This window comes from Boleophthalmus pectinirostris, unplaced genomic scaffold (assembly GCF_026225935.1).
Source record: "Boleophthalmus pectinirostris isolate CB_2022bp ecotype Guang Dong unplaced genomic scaffold, ASM2622593v1 HiC_scaffold_17, whole genome shotgun sequence".
NCBI classification, from domain to species: domain Eukaryota; kingdom Metazoa; phylum Chordata; class Actinopteri; order Gobiiformes; family Gobiidae; genus Boleophthalmus; species Boleophthalmus pectinirostris.
The window spans coordinates 5,676,390-5,701,922 of NW_026571115.1; the positions used below are offsets into that span (position 1 = coordinate 5,676,390).

General features: G+C 43.1%; 1 protein-coding gene across 1 annotated transcript in view; it reads left to right on the forward strand.

Annotated features, from left to right (window-relative positions):
• Positions 1 to 23,179, forward strand: part of si:dkeyp-72e1.9 (syntaxin-binding protein 4) — a 72,973-nt gene extending 49,794 nt beyond the window's left edge. Inside the window, 14 exon segments of the mRNA XM_055152774.1 lie at positions 2,222 to 2,331; positions 3,678 to 3,712; positions 3,715 to 3,800; positions 3,874 to 3,955; positions 15,756 to 15,835; positions 16,813 to 16,909; positions 18,074 to 18,201; positions 18,573 to 18,665; positions 18,812 to 18,877; positions 19,567 to 19,743; positions 20,761 to 20,877; positions 21,240 to 21,289; positions 21,381 to 21,499; positions 22,625 to 23,179. Coding sequence (XP_055008749.1) covers positions 2,222 to 2,331; positions 3,678 to 3,712; positions 3,715 to 3,800; positions 3,874 to 3,955; positions 15,756 to 15,835; positions 16,813 to 16,909; positions 18,074 to 18,201; positions 18,573 to 18,665; positions 18,812 to 18,877; positions 19,567 to 19,743; positions 20,761 to 20,877; positions 21,240 to 21,289; positions 21,381 to 21,499; positions 22,625 to 22,662 — 1,278 coding nt within the window. The 3' untranslated portion in view covers positions 22,663 to 23,179.
• The last annotated feature ends 2,354 nt before the right edge of the window (positions 23,180 to 25,533 follow it).

Below are 25,533 nucleotides of genomic sequence, written 5' to 3' on the forward strand. Positions count from 1 at the left end.
AATGGAGAATGAAGCATGTAGGTCACAGTGGTCCTGTACCAGTGGAGGTGAACATGGGAGTTTTAAGTCAAAGTGATACAGTCAAAGAGGCGATATCTTCCTCCTGTGTTCAAATACAGAACACATCAGTGAGTACACTGAACTGTACTGACATGTGTACATGAGCACCCACAGCTCACCCAGATGTGTTGTCTGTGAAAGGGCTGAACAGGGCTAACAGCAACAGATTGTCATGATTCCATTCTCTGGAAAAGCAGGTAACACCACCAGGGCAGTTTACAGGTTAAATCTGTGGAGAGGTGACCTTGTACTGTATACAGTAATGCTGCAAGTTTTTGTTGCATGAAAAACGTCTGTATTTGAATAAATGGGAGATAGATTAGATTTAATGCCATAGGGTAGAACATTCTAAGCAAAGCATTGATATATCCATGGAAACAAGTATGTGACAAAAAAGTCACATAGTGCACCAAATGACATGATGTGTTTTGTGTTAGCGGCAGTGTGACATGGTGGGTTAAGTCTTGCAGATTGTCAGAGCTGGTGTGCTGGTGGTGAGCTGGCGGAGCGGGGGCTTAAACACAGCGCAGCACATTGGCACATGAATGGCTCAGTGGTGTTGTCCTGACAGGAGCAGAGCACACTGTTCCTCTGATGTCTCCAATCCTATCCTCCACAGCCCTCACCTCCCCTGCACGCCTCCAACCCAGACTCTACATACAGCTCTATACAAGCACTGCAACACAACACACAAGTAAACACAACACAACACAACACAACACACACAAACACAACAAAACACAAACACAAGTAAACACAACACAACACACACAACACAAACACACACACACACAAGAAACACAACAAAACAAACACAACACACACAAACACAACACACGCAAACACAAAACACAAAACACAAACACAACACACACAACAACAACACAAACAAACAAACAAACACAAACACAAGTAAACACAACAAAACACAACACAAACACAACAAAACACAACACACAAGTAAACACAACAAAACACAAACACAACACACACAAACACAACAAAACACAACACAAACACAACAAAACACAACACACGCAAACACAACAAAACACAACACAAACACAACAAAACACAACACACGCAAACACAACAAAACACAACACAACACACAACACGCAAACACAACAAAACACAACACAAACACAACAAAACACAACACACGCAAACAACACAACACAACACAACACACAAGCAAACACAACAAAACACAACACAACACAAACACAACAATCCCACTCACTACATTCACATTCACGTGCACGAGGACTAAACCTTTGTTGCTATGGTAACAGAAATGTCTGTTGCTATGGTAACAGAAATGTCTGTTGCTATGGTGACAGAAACATTTGTTACTATGGTGACAGAAATTGATACTATGGTGACAGAAATGTCTGTTGCTATGGTGACAGAAACATTTGTTACTATGGTGACAGAAACATTTGTTACTATGGTGACAGAAACGTCTGTTGCTATGGTGACAGAAACGTCTGTTGCTATGGTGACAGAAATGTCTGTTGCTATGGTGACAGCAGTTCCTGTGGTGACAGTTGCCCATTGGAAGCCACATGTGTGTGTTGTGGCTGAGTCAGGGGGATTATGTGTGGAGGATTTCTGTGACAGAGGGAACACAAAGAGAGCTCAAGCTGAGCTCATGAGCGCACTGGGGATATGCTGCATGGACCTGCTCTCATTTCAGTTTCTGACATACTTTACTGTAGAACGAGTCAAGTGAACGAGTCATCTGGTTGAGGGACAGACATCCGGTATTATTCTGTGTCTCACATGGTCTTGTAAAAAATAGATACAGTGTCCTAAAGTGTGTACTGTAACTCTGGGCAATGTATTGATGAGTTAACAGTAATATTTTTTAATGTTGTTTTGAATTTGGATGTCAGATTATTGGTTATAAAAAAACAAAAAAAAACAAAAAACAATCTCAAAATGCTGTAAAAGGACGGATATCAAAATTAAAAATGGAACAAACATATAATCAAAAGGAAGTAAAGTGATATTTCTGCACTTTTACTGGGTAACTGGGGTCTGCCCTACAATTAAAGACATATTTCTGTTCGATTGCTAAAGTGACTAATACCTTCTGCTCTCAGAGAGGTACACATGTTCAGTAGAAGGAGTGTGACATGTTTGTATGTGTGTGCAGGACGGGCGTCTGAGGCCTGGAGACCAGCTCATCGCCATCAACAAAGAGTCCCTGATCGGAGTGACCCATGAGGAGGCCAAGAGCATGCTTAACAAAGTCAAGAGCACTGGGTAAGTGACGTACCATTTACCATATTTTTCATACTATAAGTGGCACCAGCCAAAAAAAATGCATAATGAACAAGAAAAAACATATTTTTTGGGGAAATTTATTTTATAAAGTCAGAGACCAGAAACTGACATTTCCTGTGTAAAGTGAAGTTGTAGTAAAAACAACAGAAGAGAGAAGAACAGACTGTTAACGTCACATATGAACAGTTCTTCAGATAAACTATAACATAAACAACAGAACAGAACAAGTTTACCAAACTCTCCATCTCACTCCAAATCACTAAATCCATTAAATTCTTCATCCTCGGTGTCACTTCTGAACAACTCGTCCTCGACCTCCGGAGGTAAACAGAGCGCCGCTTCCTCTTCTGTGTCGCTGTCATCAGAGTCAGCATCAGTTCCAGTTAGAATTCTTCGGGTCTTTCTGAATCCCGACAGGATGGTTTCGGTGTCACTGAAGACCAGGTTTTGTCCATCCATCCAGTGACTTCAGGAAAGTGTCATGGTGCATCCTCCCGGTGTCATGAAGCTGTGTTCTCCATCCCTGCCTTTCGCCAGTCCTTCACAAGTTTCTCACACACTCCAAACTTTCGTTTTTTGCTCGATAACTGTTTTTGGCCGAATATTTCACTACTTGCCGCAGCACACAGAGGCTCTTTCTGCAGGAGACATGCGCAGTAGAGCCAAGTGACAGTGGTACAGGAGGAACAGGAGCAGCAGATACAAACTGACTCTCACGGCTGCAGTGTGAACATCTTAATATACAAGTCGCACTGGAGTATAAGTCGTAGGAAACACCCAAACCATGAAAAAAGTGCAACTTATATTTTGTAAAATATGGTGCATATAGAGCTCATTCACTCATACTGTGCACTTGTATCTGAACTCCTCTGAAAGCGTTTAATTGGCTATCTGTTGTAAGGAGTGTTATACCTCATTAACACTAAAACATTTTCCTATGGTGACAAAAGCAGTTGTTGCTATCATAATGAAAGGCGTTGTGTCTACTGCGACAGACATTGTTGTTGCTATGGTGATGGCTAAAAGTGTTTAATTCTGGATACCTGTAGGCTCCTGGTACAGTGTGTGTGCAAGTGTTGTTGTAGAATAAAGTGTAGCAGCACAAAAGAGGAAGAGAAGAGACATGACTTTGTAGAAGTTGATTTACATCAGTGCAGAACCCAGCACCTGGAGCCAGGACACTGTGAGAGTGTTGTCCATTTCAGTCTAATATGGTCCAGTCTGACTATGCTTCTGTTGTAGGGAGTATTATATCTCTAATGATAATAGGCCAAGATAACATGGTCTGGGTGCACTCACGTGTGTGTGTGTGTTTGTGTGTTCAGACAGGACAGTGCAGTGGAGATCGCCTTCATCCCGGGGAAGGCCTGTTCCCCAGCTCCACGTCTCTACACAACGGGGTCCAGAGAGCCGCTGGGCGCCTCAAAGTGCACATCCGCTCACCCGAGGTCAGAGCACAGAGTCAACGTTATTATTACTGCATATAACATATGTTTTTACACCCCGCTGTGTTGTTTTCAGATCTGCACAGAGGAGCCTTCTCAAGTGTCCACCCCGTCCCCTGACATTTGTCCACCAGATATCCACGTCTCAGGTGAGGACTGTTGGGCTGAAACCACAGCACAGGCCTTACATAATGCAGTGGTTCATAGATCATAGACACCAGGCTTCTCATGTTAGACTTCATTTGATTCAAATCCTGGGTATTTTGATTGTTTTACAGTGAAGAGACTCTGACCTCCTTGAGTTTTGGTCAGTTACACAGATACAAGTTTTGAGTTTTGAGAGCTTTTGCCTCAGTCCCTTTTTAGTCGACCAGTCGATCAGCAGGACATGAAGTCACATGACTGAAATAAGATGATTTCTGAGAGGTGCTTGTGTCTGAGGCTGTGGGGATGACACAGGGGTCATGTGCAGCACACACAGCACACACAGCACACACAGCACACACAGCACACACAGCACACACAGCACACACAGCACACACAGAGGTGTCATGGCCGCTCCAGTCGGCTCTAATCCTATTGGTCGGGATTAGCCCAAGGTTATTTCCTAGGTGCCCCCCTCCCTTCTCCCTGGGGGCTGATTGGTGGAGCCGGTTGCTAACTGTGGCAGATGTCTGCAGTTTGTGCGTCTCTTTCCAGCAGACATGTCAAAGTGTCCTGGGGGGTTTGGTGCCGTGTCCCCACATGGATGTTTTTATCAGTATAAGTGTGTTCAGAGTTTTGCCTCTATAATATTTTCATAAGAAACATCACAATAGAAAATGCACGAAGTTGAACCCGGTCATCGATAGTGACAAGGTCCATTATACATCTATTTGAGTTATTCAAGATTGATTGTAGTATCAGATTTTGGTCATAATAATCAACATGATTATTTTAATTTGATTGGTGGAAGCATCACAACACAGGAACAATCCAAAAAATCTTAACTTTTGTTGCATCCAGTTGAGAGAAAAGACACACATTTTTCCCTCCACAAAATGCACAAAGCACTTTCCTTCTTTATGTTTTTCACAAACTAAAAAGTGTTTATTTCTTCTAAAATAGACTGTCAGTCTGACACAGACATGTCTGTCAGCCTTGCCATGTTTTCAGTGGACGTTATTGGTTCACCCAGTTGATTATCGCTGTAGCGGGCGTATGCCAAGATGGATTCTTGTGAGTTTTTGAATGCAAAATTTTGTGAGATTTGGTTCCTCCTCTCCTGTTTTAAGTACACACTGAATACATCACAAGAGGATCTAGAAGGTATTGATTCATCATGTTTCATACGTTCACACCCCCTGGACAACAGACACTCGATGAATACAGTTTGGCTGGAACAAAACACACACCCAGTCACCCTCAGCTGTAAGTAACGTCCTGCAAACGCCAGAGCAAACAGAGTTCAGAGAAGTGCTTTCTGTATACAGCCTGATCTCTAATCTGGAGGCTCTGAACAGTCACTGTGCTGCATCTTTACACTGGTGACAGAAGCACTTTCACATGCTCAGTTCACTTTTGTGTTTTCTTCAGACCATTAGAGGAAGTGAACTATTGGTGAAGCTGATTAGAAGTGAGTTTAGCACCTCAAACAATGCCTCATGTCTCTGTTAAAAGGTGTTCTCTGATTGGCTGTTGCCGTGGTGATATCACTCCTGTCATTTGTATAAATTGTAGTTTTACGATGCTCAGGTGGCCTCTCCATTTCCTCCAGTCTCTCACTCTTCTCTCCACTTCCTCTAGTCTCCCACTAATTATACAGAGAATATGTTTGCTCCAGCTGCAGATGAAATGAATGGGAGCTAGTTGTTCAAGTTGCTCGTGTCTCTGTGTGTTTAAGAGTTTGTTGGATTTATTCAAAGTGAGGAGCTCTTTGTGTGTTCTGAGAGATGTGAGTTTTCACACCACACACACTCGCTCCAGAGAGTGAGAGGAGACCTCCAACACCAGCTGATAAAAGCTCTGAGAGCAGCAGAGTAAAGGCTGTTGTGATCTAGTGTCAGTGTGAAGTGTGCCTGACTGGATGGTCGGGTGGAGAACTCTTATCAACACTTTAGTGAGTCAAACCAAGTGTGTACAGTTCAAATTATCAACTAATATGTATTTTTTTGTTTTGTTTTGTTTTTCATGGTTGATCCTGATACCAAAACCAGAGAAACTGAGAGCCAATAAGATCTGCCGATATTTTTGCCCCAATCTGGGGACCTAATTTGGATTATTTTCTGCAAATTCTGTGATTTTAATTTATTCCAAATTCACCACAGACCTATAAGAGAACAGTGCAATCACATTTTTCAACCCTTTCAGCAATGAAGTGCTCAAATAAAGTGGTGTGTGTTCTTTATACAGAGAAACAAAAACAAAATATCTGCCTGAGTTGGAGATTTAAGGCTGATAACCGATACTGTAAAAAGTCCAAATATAATATACAGCACCCTCCCTACACGCCACAACTGAACAAAGCCCAGAGTCACCGTGAACGAGCCAAACAAACAAAACCACTCACCCATCACACTGTTGGGTTTCCTTTAAAGTCCCACGCTGTTTATTTGTGAGAAAAGTTCAAAAATAGACCATTTAATGACAGTGCGTTTTATAATCCAGAGCGACTAATAGTGCGGAAAATACGGTAGAATGGAACTATGAGGATCAAAAAGCATTTGTGAGTCATTTGATGAAAGGACATCATTTCTCATCATCAGTGTTGGCGAGTAACAGATTACATGTACCAGAGTTACGTAATCAGAGTACAAATTATGAGTAACTGTATTCAGTTACAGTTACTGTTTCAGTGAGTGGTAATTGGATTACAGTTACTTTGCTTAAATAAATGGATTACATGGCGGAATTTTATTTTTTATTTTTTTGGTAATTCCACTCATTGCCAGAAAATAAACCAGGTCTGAACTAGATCTAAACTAGATCTAAACCAGGTTTAAACCAGGTCTAAACCAGGTCTAAACCGGGTCTAAACCAGGTCTAAACCAGGTCTAAACCAGGTCTAAACCAGGTCTTAACCAGGTCTTAACCAGGACTAAACCAGGTCTTAAACCAGGTCTAAACCAGGTCTTAACCAGGACTAAACCAGGTCTTAACCAGGTCTAAACCAGGTCTCAACCAGGACTAAACCAGGTCTTAACCAGGTCTCAACCAGGACTAAACCAGGTCTAAACCAGGTCTTAACCAGGACTAAAACAGGTACTAAACCAGGACTAAACCAGGTCTTCACCAGGTCTTAACCAGGACTAAACCAGGTCTTAACCAGGACTAAACCAGGTCTTAACCAGGTCTTAACCAGGACTAAACCAGGACTAAAACGGGATTGAACAGGACTAACTCATGCTGCGTGGACGTGTCTCCTCCTCTTCTATCAATAATATTTTTAATTTGGTTGAGTAAAGTCTGGGCTTTTTATTCTTATTTTACAATTTCCTCATCTTTGCTTCTCTACAGCAAATCAAGTAATCCAAAGTATTCAGATTACGTTACTTACTTTAAATAATTGAATGGATTACATTAAAAACAAAATTTTGGGGTATGTAATTTGTAATCTGTAGGAGAATACATTTTAAAAATCACCTTCTCACCACTGCTCATCATGTATTTGGTCTTGTTTGTCCATGCGGGTGCCTGACTCATTTAAAGTGCATCTTTTAACTTAACTTAAATGTTTTTGTAATATTAAACACAATATGTGAGCTTTACATAGTGTCTGTGGGCATTTGTTTGATGAAATATTTACTCAAAAGTCCACACACCTGAGCAGTCTCTGTGTGTACAGTTGGGATCAGGTCCTAGCACTAACACAAAGCCCATGCATCTCCACGGGTCTGTTAGGGACGGATCGGTGTGTCCTCATGTCCCTGTAAGTGAGACGGGGGCAGGTCAAACGTCTGAGCGCTTAGACAGATATAGTGAGTATGGAACTTGTTTGTAGAACATGGAGTGTACGTGATCAGGAGGAGGATGTTGAAGTCTGAGCTTTAACACAGTTTTGACACAAGGAACTGACTAATTGGAACCATGAGAGGTGAGCTGCTTTGTGCTGTTACACATGTCCCTCTCAAAGAACATCACAGCCAGAACATCAGAACACCTACCCTCCATTTTATTTATTATTTAGTATGTTACATTAATGAGGGGGTATAATGCAAAATGGATTTTTGGAGCTTTCTACCATGTTATAACGTCGCTCCCTCATCAAAAACATGTCTGAAGAGGTTTTAGATGTCATCCATGCATGTTTGAGTTATGTCTGTGCAATGCTCGGCCCACAAGGCTGTTAGTCGCTCTGGATTATAAGGTGCACTGTCATTAAATGTTCTATTTTCAAACTTTTTTCACAAATAAACCGCACTGGACTTTAAAGGAAACACAACAGTGTGATGGGTGAGTGGTTTTGTTTGTTTGTTGCGTTCACGGTGACTCTGGGCTTTGTTCAGTTGTGGTGTGTAGGGAGGGTGTTGTCTGGGACCGCTGGATTGTCGACGTGTTCGCAGTGACTCAGTTGTTCAGTCGTGTCTAGAAGTGGCACATTGGACTCGCTTTTTCGGTTCGTTCCTCCGTTCCGTTCCTCGTCGGCGTGGAGTGATGAGTGTGTCTGTGGGTGTGTTTCGCTGTGCGGTCGCTGTCTGCTCCGTGTGTGTTTGCGTTGTTGCGGGTGGTATGGCTTTGTAGTTTACTGAAGTCATGCTGGGACACCTGAGTGGATTATTGTAAGGGGCGCTCTGGATTGTGGGCGCAAGGTCGTTTTTTGATAGGGTTGAAGGCTTAAGAGCGCGTCTAATAGCCCGGAAAATACAGTACATCCCCTGCTCCCAACTATTCTGCAAACATACACAGAAACAAGATACAAAACTGCACACAGTCACTTGACAAATGTGAAGTGCAGTAGTTTCATTAGCGGGATGCACACTGATTCAGTGCTCTGAAAGAGGAGTAACTTAGCATAGAGAGCAGGCTAAATCACACTAAGAGGGGAGATGCATTCAAAATCAGAGCATTCAAAACGAAAAGTGAAATGTATTAAATAGGGCTGGGCAAATATAAAAAAATATTAATCAAATTAATCGCATGAGTTCAAGTGCGATTAATCATGATTAATTGCATGTTATACGCAAAACCAATTAATGAATTAAAAAGTAGAGTATAGTGCACTTTTATTGGAAATGTAAATGAAAGAGCCAGACGTTTGTTGTGCAAAGTTGAACCCTCAGAGTCTTCAAGGTATTCTGAAGGCTCAAGAATGAATTTTTGTACTACTAATATATTTTTTCAATATTTTTTATTCAGTGAGTAATAAACACAACACTAGTAATAATTTCTAGATCATTATTATAAACTTAGACTGATATTTGTTGGGAAACAAAGAGTTAATATAATGGAATGGAAATGGACCAATCACAATTTTTCTTCCAATGGTATCTGGGTAAATCAGTGACTCCCCCTGCAGCGCTGAACTAAACAAACACCTGCAACACTGAACTAAACAAACACACACTAAACAACACTGAACTAACACTGAACTAAACAAACACCTGCAAACTGAACTAAACAAACCTGCAACACTTGAACTAAACAAACACCTGCAACACTGAACTAAACAAACACCTGCACTGAACTAAACAAACACCTGCAACACTGAACTAAACAAACACTGCACACTGAACAACACTGCAACAACTGAACTAACAACACCTGCAACACTGAACTAAACAAACACCTGCACCCTGAACTAAACAAACACCTGCAACACTGAACTAAACAAACCTGCAACACTGAACTAAACAAACACCTGCAACACTGAACTAACAAACACCTGACTGAACTAAACAACACTTGCACTGAACTAAACAAACACCTGCAACACTGAACTAAACAAACACCTGCAACACTGAACTAAACAAACACCTGCACTGAAACTAAACAAAACCTGCACTGAACTAAACAAACACTGCACTGAAAACAAACACCTGCAACACTGAACTAAACAAACACCTGCAACACTGAACTAAACAACACCTGCAACACTGAACTAAACAAACACTGAACTAAACAAACACCTGCAACTGAACTAAACAAACACCTGCACTGAACTAAACAAACACCTGCAACACTGAACTAAACAAACACCTGCACTGAACTAAACAAACACCTGCACTGAACTAAACAAACACCTGCAGCACTGAACTAAACAAACACCTGCAACACTGAACTAAACAAACACCTGCAACACTGAACTAAACAAACACCTGCAACACTGAACTAAACAAACACCTGCAACACTGAACTAAACAAACACCTGCAACACTGAACTAAACAAACACCTGCAACACTGACAACACTGAACTAAACAAACACACTGAAACTAAACAAACACCTGCAGCGCTGAACTAAACAAACACCTGCAACACTGAACTAAACAAACACCTGCAGGACCTTCAGTGGCTGGAATGAAGTTTGAGATTGACAGTTGTCTTAACCAATCATATTTCACTGAGTTATGGTCGGGATCATATCATGAAAGACGGAGAAGAAAGAGAAAGACCCTTGAAGCCCGCGGCTCGCGGAGGCTTGGACACGTTGCATCTCATGTGGTCAGAAAAAAGTGAAAAAAGTGTAAAGAAAAGACATCAAACTTAAAGAAATGCTCGCGGTGGAATTTTTCAAAATAAAAGCCAGTGGGCAAACAGACGTTTACAATAAAATAAATAAATAATAAAAACAATAATAAATTAAGCGATAATAAATTATTTAATTAACGCAAAATTAACGGGTTTACATGCCCGGCCCTAGTATTAAATGTGTTAATGTGATGTTTTCGGTGAATATAGCATTTTCAGAATAATTTAGAAGGTGATGTCAGTATGTTTTGTGTTAGCAGTTCATCCGGTACACAAGTTTTGGGTTGTTATTCTGCTGAAATCTATCTCCCTGCTGACCTTTAGCTCCCATCCTGTGACCTCTGACCCCTGTGCACAATCTCTCGTGCCAAGCCTAGGTCTTAAAGCTGGGTGTTTGTACGTCATCCAGGGGCTAATCCTGTTAAACAGATGAGCCCGTCTGAGCGTGCCCAGAAAGGCCCACCGTAGAACAGTAACAGAGCTGATCGCTGTGGGACACTTCCTGTGGGAGGGGCTAACAGGGACAGTCTGTGCCAGGACACCGAGAACAGGACTAAAAGGATCATATTAGGGACGCACCGAGCCTGCCTTTTCACTTCCAATACCGATTCCGATACCATGGATTTAAATATCCAATTTGGCCAATACCTGATATCAACCCATACCAGTACAGTGACTCAAAACAAAAAATAAAATAAATAACAGTCCACTTTTATCTTTTCTCTATAAGTAACAACAGAAATACTTTGTATAAATAGAAATGCAAACACTGACTTTTTCCAGGCCAACTACAACTGTGTAAATAGTTGTATTAAATCATTAAAGATGCCCAACCAGGATATCCAAGTGGAAGACACTTATCCGGGGCCGGGTCACAGGGGCAGCAGTCTAAGCAGGGACTCCCAGACTTCCTTCACCCCAGACACATCCTCCAGGTCTCCAGGTCAGCTGAGAGACATGGTCCCTCCAGTGTGTCCTGGGTCTTCCCCTGGGGCCTCCTCCCAGTGGGACATGCCCGGAACACCTCCCGAGGGAGGCGCCCAGGAGACATCCGGGACAGATGCCCGAGCCACCTCAACTGGCTCCTCTCGATGTGGAGGAGCAACGGCTCTACTCTGAGTTCCTCCCTTGTGACTGAGCTCCTCACCCTATCTCTAAGAGAGCACCCAGACACCCTGCGAAGGAAACTCATTTTGAGCGCTTGTATCCACGATCTCGTCCTTTCGGTCATTACCCTGAGCTCATGACCATAGGTGAGAGTAGGAACGAAGACTGACTGGTAAATCGAGAGCTTTGCCTTTCTGCTCAGCTCCCGCTTCACCACAACGATCCGATACAGCGACCGCATCACTGCAGATGCTGCACCGATCCACCTGTCAATCTCACGTTTCGTCCTCCCCTCACTCGTGAACAAGACCCCAAGATACTTGAACTCCTCCACTTGAGGCAGGGACTCTCCACCCACCCGGAGAGGGCAAGCCACCTTTTTCCGGTCGAGGACCATGGCCTCGGACTTGGAAGAGCTGATCTTCAGCCCAGCCGCTTCACACTCGGCTGCAAACCGCCCCAGTGCACATTGCAGGTCCTGGCTTCACCAGGATATCCACTGAATCAATATTAGGAAGCTGATATTGGATCCAGTAAAATTTTCAGTATCTGTGCTGATATTTGATACCAGTATCGGATTGGTTCATCCTTAATCATATGCAGTACAGAACGCAATCATCTACACTCAAGCCAAAAGCTTTCATCAACCTGCTAATGACCTCACAGCGCCCTGTCGTCTACTGCCCATTGTTAAACACCAAAAAACGTCTTCATGTACGTCTCAAAATGTACCACATGTCAATAGAAGCAATCAATTGTTTTTCTTAATGGAGTAGACCTTGACCTGGTCCCAGAATTTGAACACCTTGGAGTTATTCTAGATCCAGTATTGTCCTTCAAAAGTCATGTTAAGAAAGTGTCCCACATATAATCCAATTCAATAATCAGAATTTTCATCACATCAGACATTCTTTAGACAATAGAATGTGATTATCAACTTTAAATGGTAGAACTTTCTTTTCTCTTCTCATGTGTGTTATATGTGTGTAATGGTCAGTGTTGAGTAGGTTCATGTTGGTCCATGTGTGTATACTAGTCTATGTGCTCTGACACTTGTTCTGATACAACTCAACATCATTCTAAACACATTCAGGAAAGGTGTATTTCTGTCTTTCTGGACTTATTAGTATCGATATTTGCTCATATTAGTGTCTAGTTTCGGTGCTAGTTTGAATTAGTCAGGCTGGCGCCACCTAGTGTCTCCGCTCAATTTCACTTCTCTCCAGTGACTAGGTCAGGAATCAGAATACACTAGACCAGGGGTGCTCAATATGTCCATCGCGATCTACCAGTTGATTGGCAAGGTCGTGTGGGTAGATCGCCGTGTCTCTTCTTGGACTCGCCTTTGGAATCAGTCTTGTCTCTCACTCGAGGTCTGACACTCAACAAGTGTGATCATATTTCATTACGGCCGCTGCTGTTGGTAATAAACTTGTAGCGGGGTGCAGGAGCGTGTGGGGCGTCTCAGTGCAGCCTGTGCGCTCATTTGAAACCCGCGGAGACTCTACGGCACATCACAAACACACACGCTCCCTATGCACGGCTCGTCTGCAACAGCGTGTGCCCTCGTGTACCAGCGTGCATCACAGGGCAGGTTCAACTTCCTAAACATCCTACCTGTCCATCTGCCTCACGTCAGCACGCCGCCCCTCGCCTTTTCACGCTCTCGCTCCTTCCTGCGTACAGCGAACACAAGCCCCTCCCACAGTGCGGCTGATTAGAAGAGCAAGACCAAACGTGAAGCAAAAACCAGTCTAAATTTATGTTCCAGTGTTGGCACAAAGCAGGTCTACAGCATAGAGCAGATCTACAGAACAGACCTACTGCCACATTTGGCTGAAGTTTGCCTAACAAAAGTGCACAAATGCATCTGTGTTTGTCACGATGTGCGTTTGGTTTGGTAAACGTGCAGAGGCTGGTAAATATCACTGCAAAACCAGAAAAGAATGCAACTCCAGTTTGGAACTTTAAAAAACAGGTTTAAAAATCTTCCTTCACTTTTTTCACAGTTTTGTGTAAAGTGCCAGAGGAAGTTCTCTTAATGAAGGGGTTCTCAAACTGTGGGTGAGGGTCCAAAAAAATGGCACAGAGTGTTTCAGTGCAGTTTGCTTGGCTTTGTATTAGGTAGATCATTTTGAAAATGGGTGAGCACCCCTGTACTAGACGGTTTGCAAAAACCCCAGAAGTACGAGTTCTGGCACCAGCCAATCAGAAAAGAGCCAGACATTCTGTGTTGGCAATGATTCCCGAGATCGAGGATTTAAAACCAGAATAAAGAAAATGTTTGGTGAATTTGATCAAGATGTTATTGTCCTTCTTCCTATGGGATTTGGGAAAAGATTCATATACCAGTTAACCCCGTTAGCGGCGCATTACATATGTTACAACAAAATAGCAGCAAAGTTTCTATGAAGTGAAACTGGCTGATGAATCAGGCTAAATTTGAATATCGATTAGTACCAGGCCATAGTTCTGTGTAAAGTGTCCTCACATTTGAATTTCTGTTTACATTTTTGCATTTTTGTTTTTTTTCCTCAAACTGCCTCTATGATACAATGAAATATGATAAAACTATGAAAACCATTTACACAGGTTGACATGTGTAGTACTCTGAATACTCGTTATTCCTCTGGAATAAAGTCAGGACACACAACATCCCAAACCTCACACAGCAGATGCTGTTATTAAAGCCTGTCTGTCTGTGGAGAGTAAATCCACAGATGAGCACCGGATGGATGGAGGGAAGGAGAGAAAGAGAGAGAGAGAGAGAGAGGTAGTGGGAGAGGGGAGAGGGGATGTGGGACAGGACTGAGCACGTTAAAAAGTAGGCCTGTCTCCAGCCCACCTCCTCCTCTCAGCTCTGCTCTCTCTGTTCACAAACCTCCAATCTACTGATTCCATTTATTACCACATGAGGGCTTTATGACAACATGAGTGTGAGATCTGAACTAACATGTTTATAGAAATGCACAGAACTCCTTGGCTGTGATGAAGATTACCTTAGAGTGGCCATCATGTTCCTCACCTGCTCCTCACCAAAACACTCAAGGGACAATGTGAAGCTGTTTTCTCTGTGTTATCATGTCGTTTCCTCATCACACACACACCTGGAGTTGTGTTTTGTTTCATTCACACATGTTTAACCTTTCACATTTAGGCTGAGTTGTTTTCTCAAACACTTCCACCTTGTGATGTCATGTCACACCTTCAGTAGAATCAGTGGCTCATTTCAGCCCTGGAATCTCTTGTCTCTACTGAGCTAAAGGGAAAAGGACAAGTTCACTTAAAATCCTCACAAAGTGGAACAGAGTATGTGGAGCTTTGGAGAGGATTACCCAAAGATGTGAGAATGAAACAAAACACAACTCCAGGTTTGTTTGGATGAGGTCACAAGATTCTAACTTGTCTTAAACATACACACACATACACACATCACACACATCACACACACACACACACATACACACATCACACACATACACACACATACACACACATCACACACACACACACACATACACACATCACACACATGCACACATCACACACATACACACATCACACACACACATCACACACATACACACATCACACACACATCATACACATACACACCACACACATGCACACATCACACACATACACACACATCACACACATACACACACATACACACACACACATACACACACATACACATACACACACACACATCACACACATACACATACATACATACATACATACACACATCACACACACACACACATACACACCACACACATGCACACATCACACACATACACACACACATCACACACATACACACACATACATACACACACACATCACACACACATACACACACATCACACATACATACATACATACACACATCACACACACATCACACACATACACATACATACATACATACACACATCACACACATACACACATGACACACATGACAGGTGTGTGAAGGGTCTTGTTGAAGAACACAATAGTGTGCACTGCACTAACTGCTGTTTGGGCTTTCATGAATAAATCTCTCTGTCTGTACGTGCCAGGCTGGAAGAGTCTGCATCTGTAGTACTCTTGTACTGAGTACTGAGTACTGTAGTACTCTTGTACTGAGCCTTGTGTCTCTGTCCTTCAGGATTAACAAGTCAGAGGTCGCCCACAGGTCAAAGGTCACCCACAGGGACCAAGCCCAAGATCACCCTGGACCCCTACATCCGACTCAAGGCTGACAAGCTGGACCTGGTGAGTCTGGACCCAGGTGCACTGTGTCACTTTTTGACTGGGGGTTCATCACCTGCTCGTTTCTCTGGACCATTAGTCTGCCTGGAATGTTCCACAGTGTGACATTAAACAGTTCTACCTTACATTTATTCAATTACATGTGGTTTTATAGGCCAAACATACCTGGGAAATAGGCATCTTGGTCTGGTTTGGCGTTCATGATGTTAGAAAGGTTTAACTTCACTCTGTGAAATATTTTAGACAAAGCAATTTCCATGGAAAAAAACATCTGATGGACCCTCCACCAGAAAAGTTACACAAGTTGAGTTCAGATTTCATTTTTTATAATTAGTACAGAAGTATCCTGGTTTAGTTCTTGTGTAAACATTGGTTTAGACCTGATATAACCTGGAGGTAAACATTTTCACTCTGTGTACAAACAGTGAGAGCAGCTCAGGTTTAAGCACAAATGTAACTAGATGGAACTAGATCTCTGTGAATCTCTGAACATCACACATGGTCTCCTGATTGAGTCTAAGGGTCCAGCTCAGAGACGTCTGTTCCCACTGTAGTCTGGACATCCAGACAGTGAGCAGCTCACACGTGTCTGACCCGTCTGTGTTAGAGTGGAGTAGCATAGTATATCGCAAAAATATTCTCATGCACATTTATGTTTTGATTTAAATGAACTTACTGTGCAAAAAAGAAGATTCTATGATGAGATGTTGAGAAGAGTGAAGGGGATGATGAGAAGCTGAGGGAAATTTACACATTTTCTGCAGCAAAAGTGTAAAAAGAGTCACATTTTTGGGACATTCAAAACAGAAACGTGAAAAGAGCAGGGTTCAAAGTTCTTGTTTTTTTCATTGTCATATTAGATATTAAAAATATACAGAGGTGATTTTGGATATCTTATTTATTATTTGAATAAACTAGATTTGACTGAAAACATTAAACTTTAAAAGAAATGATTATTGATCTGTGTATGTGCCCTGCAGGCCCTCCGCTTCCTGGGGTTAGAGGTCACAGAGGAGCAGAGGAACAAACTCCGACTGGTTCTGAGTCCAGACCCCCAGGGCACTGTGTCCTATGGAGGTACGCCCCCTACATGTCGTCCTACACACGTGCGCCCCCTACACGCCGTCCTACACACGTGCGCCCCCTACACGCCGTCCTACACACGTGCGCCCCCTACACGCCGTCCTACACACGTGCGCCCCCTACACGTCGTCCTACACACGTGCGCCCCCTACACGCCGTCCTACACACGTGCGCCCCCTACACGCCGTCCTACACACGTGCGCCCCCTACACGCCGTCCTACACACGTGCGCCCCCTACACGTCGTCCTACACACGTGCGCCCCCTACACGCCGTCCTACACACGTGCGCCCCCTACACGTCGTCCTACACACGTGCGCCCCGACAGTCCGGACACACAGTTGACTTATATTCTCCATTAGACGGAAATGAGGCTTGTAAATATGTGAGTGAGAACTAGTGCAGGGGTGTCCAAACTTTTTTCATCAAGGGCCACATCTCTAAACACAGATGAAGCAGAGGGCTAATCGAGGGCCACAGACTGGAGCTCAGTACAGTGAATAATTGAAATATGTGCATGTTTAACATGTTAGAATGAGCCATCAGTCCTTTTTTCATGTTAAGATCCTCAAAACCACACACTAAATATTAAATTTTAGATTTATCAAGGCAGATTTTCAAAAAAACTTACATTATTCATTCATTTTTAATTGATGTAAGGTAATTTGGGCCAATTCACCTGGAAGCCTGAGGGCCAAGAGAAAATTGTCTGAGGGCTGCATTTGGCCCACGGGCCATAGTTTGGATATGCCTGCACTAGTGAGTGAAAGGAGCAGTGTGATTAGTCTAACAGGTATTCGCTTTTAATGAATTCTAAAAAAAAAAACTGTCCAAAATGTGCAGTTTGTACACTTGCGTAGTGCAAAATATCTGTGCAGTGTGTCTCAGGCCTTTATATATATATATATATATATATATATATATATATATATATATATATATACACACATACATATATATATACATAGTAGTAGTATATAGTAGTATGTACTATATGTAGTAGTAGAAAGCTGCAAATATAGAGTTTATAGTAAAATTGCCAAAAATTACATGGAACAGTACATGTAGGATATAGTTCCACTTGAAGTATTATTTTAGCTGCTGTGCTCTGGTCTTTTCGTGTGCTGAATGTCTCTGAGCAGCATGACTTTGTCCTCAGACTTTGTGGAGGCCACGCGGAGCCTCTACCAGGAGCGTCTGGAGGAGCTGGGTATGGGGGCGGGGCCTTTCATGTTCACCTATCAAGAGGCAGCCAGCCTGATGGACACGTCCGCCTTCCATTCCCCGGTGAGCACTTACTCAGGCCTGTTGTTCTTCTGTCTGCTGTATAGTTATAATCTGTGACAGCCATGGATCATTATGTTTTCATTCAGATGTTTTAAATCACAACATTTGATATGAAATGACAAACAGTGAACATGAACAAGTGGTAAAAACAGAAGCTGACTGGCAATATGGTGTCTTAATAAGTGATTAAAGATCGTTCAAACATGCACGAATCACCCCAAATACAACTTCAGAACATCAGTGGTGAGGGGGAACAACAGTTGATTTAGCAAAATAGGTCTGCTTTAAAAAGTACTAGTAACAGTACAAGTAATGATTGTGGCAGTGCATTTTTTGTGTGTATATTTACTAACCTGAGTATGTTGGCACAGACGTACGAGTCGGAGTGCAGCTGTAGCTCAGAGGAGATGGAGAGCTTTCAGTCTGAGGTGCGACAGCTGCAGAGCCAGATGAGGCAGCTCAAGGTTGGCGTACCTCCTCTTACCTCCTCTTACCTCCACTTACCTCCACTTACCTCCTCTTACCTCCACCTGCCTCCAACTGTCTTCTGCTCCATAGTGTTAGATGTTTAAACCTCTGCTTTGTCTAAACAGTTGTTGCATTGTTTCAGACTGTGTTAAAAGACATGGAGAGCAGTAAGAAGACTCTGGAGGTGGAGCTACAGAAGACCTCTGAGGTAACAGCCAATCACAGAGCTTGTTATGTCCATGCAGGAGAAAACAGCCAACAAAAGGACCAGAGTCCTTCTGGACATTAGCACCAAACACATCTGTATACATTTCAGCAGGGAACACATGCAGTACTGTTTTCTGGAATGTTTATTTTGGTGGAAAAAAAAGAAAAGATTTCCCACATAGATGTCTGTGTCAAAAAAGTATCTTAATACTTCCATGATTATAAAGTTGTGGTTATATGATCAGTGCTCACACATGCCTCTGCCTTTTGTGGGGTGAACCCTGCATATGTACAACAGCAGATTTGACTACAAGAGCTCGAGCATGAAACCAACTATGGACCTCTGAGATTCTACAGACGTTTCCCACCAAATGCAACCAAAGACATTCCAGAGGAAATACTTTGACAGAATCTCCTGTCTAATCACTGACCCAAACAACAAAGAGCAACAGAGCAGAGTGAGAGATTTAGGACAGGGCTTTGTTTTTGTGTTCTCCTGGCTCCCCCTGGTGGCTGCCTGTGATGCTGCAGGACACAGAGGAGTAACTTGTGTGTTACTCAAAGTGCCCTGACACAGATCTGCTGACCCTCGTGGATCAGTTGTCCTGTTTAACTGCACTCAGACCTTTGAGTGAGACACAAAGGCGCTGTGTAAATGCTGCTCTCTCTGCTGCTGCTCTGTGTGCGCAGAAGGCGTGTGTGACGGTGGAAGAGAATGTCCGGCTGCGCTCTCGTCTTCAGGCCGTGGAGCAGAGGGGCAGCAGCAGCGCAGAGCAGGACTACGAGGAGGTCATTGGGCTCCTGGAGGCTGAGATCCGGGATCTCAAGAACCAGCTGGGAACGAGGAAACCCGGAGCAGGGGCCAAGGTTCGTGTCCACCCAACACGCCCTGACTGTGTACAAATGTAGAGGTGTTTTATCCCAGCACCACAAGCCTCGTGGCTGTAGTAGTACTTGTGTAATTATAAAGTATATATTACAATCACTAATACCCACAGTTTATCACCACAGCGTATGGTTTGTCACTGTCAGATATGGCTGTGTTTGTGGAGGAGGAAGTACGGAGGCTATAACTGTGGGCTGAGTCTTTTTATATGAACAGATTCAATGTTCTTTCCCTAAAGACTCGCACGCTGCCAGAAGCATTACTGAGAAGAACATACGTCAGGTGGTGATAAAAAAAAGATGGCAAACAAGGGGCTTCATACGGGACACACTTGGTAGATAGTCTAACAATACGAAAGAAAAATAAGTAACATCTGGTTTTGGGGAGGGCGTAGACACAGCCACTTGCTGTGCACATATAATGCATCATTAAGAGTTTACTTTAAAATGCAAAATCCAACAGTCTGGAAACAGTTTGCAGTCCAGAATAATGTTCTACATCTCACATGCTGTCAGTCTTACTCACAGAGTTACAGGCACAAACCCTGGATCAACGAACACATCTATAGATTCAACAGCGCCAAACACTTTTCTCTGCACATTTCAGTTCATGAGAAATCCCCACTGATGAATCAGGCCTCATGGATTCTTCTGGGTTTTCTGATAACAAAAAAAATATATATATTATATATACATAGAATTGACCTTTGACCTCAGAGTGTATGAGACTGTGTGAGACAGGAGCGCCCTGTCAGCACTTCTGTGTGTGTGTGTGTCTGTGTGTGTGTGTGTGTGTGTGTGTGTGTGTGTGTGTGTGTATGTCACTCCTCATCTGCTCTCTAAGCTGTTTTACACTGGGATGTCATTATTTTTACTTAATAATGTCAATGTCATGCATACAGGACTTTCTCCTACATGTACACTGACTTGTTGTGAATCCTCTGACCCCTTCTGACCCCTCTGACCCCTCTGACCCCTTCTGACCCTGTGTATCTGTAGGAAGACGTGCGTGAGCTGACCCGCCGACTGTCCACCATCGACTCACAGCTGAGGAGGTCCGAGGTCAGTCGTAGACACCTGGAGGTCTCCAACCGCAAACTGCTGGGGTTTGCACAGGTACAGAGGGGGGGGTCAGAGTATGGGGGGGGAAGTCAGGGGGGTTTGACCACATATGGGGGGGTCAGGGGGGGTCAGGGTTTTTGCACAGGTACATGGGGGGAGTCAGAGGGTTTTGCACAGGTACAGAGGGGGAGTCAGAGGATTTTGCACAGGTACAGGGGGTCAGGGGGGTCAGAAGGGTGTTCACAGGTAAGGGGGCGGGTCAGAGATGCATGTGTCCTGGTTTACCACTGTCAACACGACTACTATAACATATCATACAGTATTATGACACTTTTGTTGACTGCACAACTTACACATACACGTATAATTAAAATATAAACTATATATTATCCCTTTTCCTCCACTGTGTCTTTCAGAACGTCCACAAAGTGCTGTCCACTCCCAACCTGTTGTGTGCAGAGACGGGGTAAGTCCTGGTCTCTTGTGCCCACAGTGGTCAGTATATACTTGTACATATATGTGTATATGTGTGTAACCCTGTGTGCTCTGGTCCACAGCAGTCACTCCTCCCCCTCCGCAGACTCCCCTGACTCCCCCCGGGACCCTGCCCTACAGCTGGCTGTGGAGGCCAAGGAGCTGGTGGAGAGTGCGGGAGCCCTGACAGAGGACCACAAAGGTACAGTCCACGTACAGCCCACACTCACCCGGATTTATCTAATGTAGCTGTATTACATGTGTGTGGGGGGGCTGGTTTGAGGCAGGGGGTCCAAATATGTAAAACTGGTACCCAGAACCTGGGACCCCCACAGTTAAATGGAATGGTTCCTCATTTTAAAGGAACAATATGAAACTTTTCCTGTGGAGACTCCACAACCTGCTTACCTCTGTGAGGATGTTGTTGTCTTCCCTGAAATGAAGCAAAGTATGGCATTACATGTATCTTCTCCATGGAGATGAGCATGTAACATCACCAGGCCAAATTACAGGTCAGATCTGTAAATATGCAAGCTTTTCACTGTAGTTTTGTACTGTGTACAATAATACCTTGCATAAATGGTACCTTATATAAGCTCTACTTTCTCCAAGTTTGGTCCATCCTTTAAGGCCACTGGGGAAACTGTCAGGAGCAGTGGACTCCACAGATCTGTGCTCAGGGTCCAGGCTCCAGATGTTGAGCTAGTCTTGGACAGGACTACCTCAGCTGGAGGGTGCATAGATCTTTAATGCCATTCTGTGGGAAATTCCAGGGTGAGCAATAACAAGTCTGTGGACACAAGCAGGTGGTGCACCCTCCACTAGAAAAGAAAGTTTCACAGTGCATATTTGAACAATATTATCTACTTTACTAATGTACACTTTTATATAACCCAAGTTAACAATTCTGTTCATTTTATTTTACATTAAATACAATATCTAAATCTCAAAATGTCCAGCTCAGGGCTTGGACCCCCCTGGGGAAAGCACTGGTAGGAAAGACCTATGGCACAGATTGTGTGTCATGTCTTTCAGTCCCAGGTTAGATGTGACTACAGTCTGCTCCAGTCTTTTCTACTAAGTATGAGGAGGGAGTGACTGTGCAGGGACTGTGAGTGTGCAAAGAAGAGTTCAAAAGTAAAACCATCTCATTATTGTCAGTGTAATCCCTCAGTGATCAGGAATGTTCCGCAGTAAAAACCTCTCAGCAGTGATCATCTGAACTGGGCTTTACTTTACTTTATCCTTTTTAACTTTATTTTACTCTACTTTTTTACTTGACTTGACTTGAAAGTTGTGTGTCTGAGTCTTGTTCTGATCCTCACAGGGAGCAAGGAGGAGGAGGCCCCGGACATCAGCATGTGAGGCCAGGACTGTGGGAGGCCCGGGACCTGCCGGAGAACAGGCTCTGAACCTAGGAAACAGGCAACACACCCAGCAATAATGCCCCCCCCCCTCCCCCGTCGGACAGCCCACTTTCCGTTTTAATGCCAAAGCCGCTCTCATTGGACAATACGGTTAGAGGTCAAATGGCCCGGGACTCTTCAGCGGACTGCCAAACAGACCAGCTCAGGACCCAAAAGTGCATGAGTCCAAGCCCATGTTTTACTTTTCCATTGTGTACTGTCCATAGACTGTGTAGAGAAGTGGACTAAGGGACACCATAATTTCCATCATTTAAACTGAGTTGAGACCTGTCAGAATGTTCAGGTGGAGTTTGCTGTAAGTGTCAGATGGTTGGATGGTTCATATCTCTGTAATTTTTGGGCCTATCTTCATAAAACAAAGCTGACACAAAGTTCAATGTCTTTTCTGTCAGGAGAAATAAACAGGAGTTAGATTATTTTCTTCACCATAGCTTCAGAAAGTGGTGCCATTATTCAACCCCAGAGTTTGTGGATCTAGTCCTCAACAAATAAGGCTTAGCAACAAGGCATGATAGCTGTCAATCAAACCTGTCGCTGACTTTAGCTGGAGGCAACGAAAGAAGGCACCTGATTGGTCTGTTTTTATTCTTCGTACATTGATTTACAGACAAAATAGTGAAATAAAAGCCCCAGGATCACGCAGAGAGTGTTAAAACAAACAGACAGAAATCTTTACAGACAGAGGGGTCACATTTTTTCAATAGAAAGTTAATTGGAACCAGAGTTTATGGAGCCAGTTCATAAGCAGCAAGCAGGTTAGGTAGGTCCACTTCTATATACAGTCTCTGGTCCTGTCCTGCTGCATGTGAGAGGACAGCCAGGCCCCTCCCCCATGCATGCTCCACCCCCCCACCCCCGCCGTGGCCCGTACTGCGTTCAGAGGCGGCTCTCGTACTTTGGGAAAGTGTGGCAGAGGTGAGCTTCCACACAGTCCCTGAACTCATCGCTTCATCGTGTGGCCTCTTGTTTGTTTTACTGTTTTATAATAAATGACGACAGACTGACCGGTGTCCAGACCCTCCTTTAATGAACGCACACACCCGGAGACAAATATGTCACGCACATGTGGGCGGCTCCGATTATTGTTAAAGGTTCTACATTACCAGTGTTGGGAAGGTTACTTTTAAATGTATTCCCCTACAGATTACAGATTACATACACCAAAATGTAGTTTGTAACGTAATCCATTAAATTACTTAAAGTGAGTAACGTAATCTGAATACTTTGGATTACTTGATTTGCTGTAGAGAAGCAAAGATGAGTCTTTACTTAACCAAATTAAAAATATTATTGATAGAAGAGGAGGAGACACAGTCCATGCAGCATGATTTAGTCCTGTTAAATCCTGTTTTAGTCCTTGTTTTAGTCCTGGTTTAGTCCTGGTTTTTGACCTGGTTTTAGTCCTGGTTTAGTCCTGGTTTTAGACCTGGTTTTAGTCCTGGTTTAGACCTGGTTTATACCTTGTTTTAGTCCTGTTTTAGTCCTTGTTTTAGTCCTTGTTTCAGTCCTATTTTAGTCCTGTTTTAGACCTGGTTTAGACCTGGTTTTAGACCTAGTTTAGACCTGGTTTAGACCTGGTTTTAGTGTCCAGCAATGAGTGGAATTACTGGAAAAAAAAGAAGAAGAAAAAAAAAAGGGATATAGCCCAAAATGTGAAAACAGGAAAATACCTTTGTGTAATCCATTTATTTCAACAAAGTAAATGTAATCTAATTACCACTCACCGAAACAGTAACTGTAAATGAATAGTTACTCATAATTAGTACTCTGATTATGTAACTCCGGTACATGTAATCTGTTACTCCCCAACACTCTACATTACGCAAAATAAACTCTTGTGAGCTGTAAACTATCTTGTTACCTCATAAAAACAGATTTTCAGCAATTTCAGATCTGAAATCATCCAAATGATTCTAGTGAAAGTGTATGGAGTTTAAATACTCAGTGGAGCACTTCCTGTATTACCACATGACATCACAGGGTGGAACAGAGTGGTTTACTTGTCAGAGAAGATGCCTAAATATGAAGTGTCTTTGTGTTAAATGTGTGAATGAAATAAAACACAACTCCAGGTTTGTGATGAGGAAACAACTTTAGAACATAGATCAGAACATAGTGAAATATGAGCCCTTTAAAAGCACTGTATGAAGGATTTTAATTTTAAATTTCATAAACTTGACCTACCTGTGTCCTGTGACGAGGTAAACATGTTCACATAAAAACCAAAATAGATTATAAAAAGCAAAACGCAGAAAGAGCCTCACATGACGCTCTCATTTGGGTTGTTTGGGTTCAACGCTGAAATCCAGTTGGTTTAAACCTAAAATGTCTCTCTCTGATCTCAAGCGGTCGCTGTCTAAACTCCAGCACCTCCATCAGTCATGAGTCAGTGCTAGTGCAGCCTCTGCAGCTCAGGGAGGGAGTTCTGGAGGTTTGGTGCTTTCACATGAGGCATGTTCTGTCCATGTATGAGGCAAAGTTAGATGTGTCTCTATCTGCTGTGGAGACACAGTTTCAGTTGTAGGTTCAGACTGTAGTACCTTTTTTAATACAGAATGCAGGTTACAGTTTTTTTAATCTGATAGTGAAGGAATTTCTACGTTAAACATTTGTTACGCTGCCAAGTGTGGAGAGCCAAAAAGCCAGAGCACCACCTACTGCTCAGGAGGAGACATTTCAGTTGTCCAAAAATGAAATACAGAAATCACCTAGTTCTGATTTAGTCCCATCTCAATCTGTGGTTTAGTTTAGTGCACAAACAGGAGGTGAGATGGGTCTGGGGTTCAGGAAGTCTCAGAAGAAGAAGCAG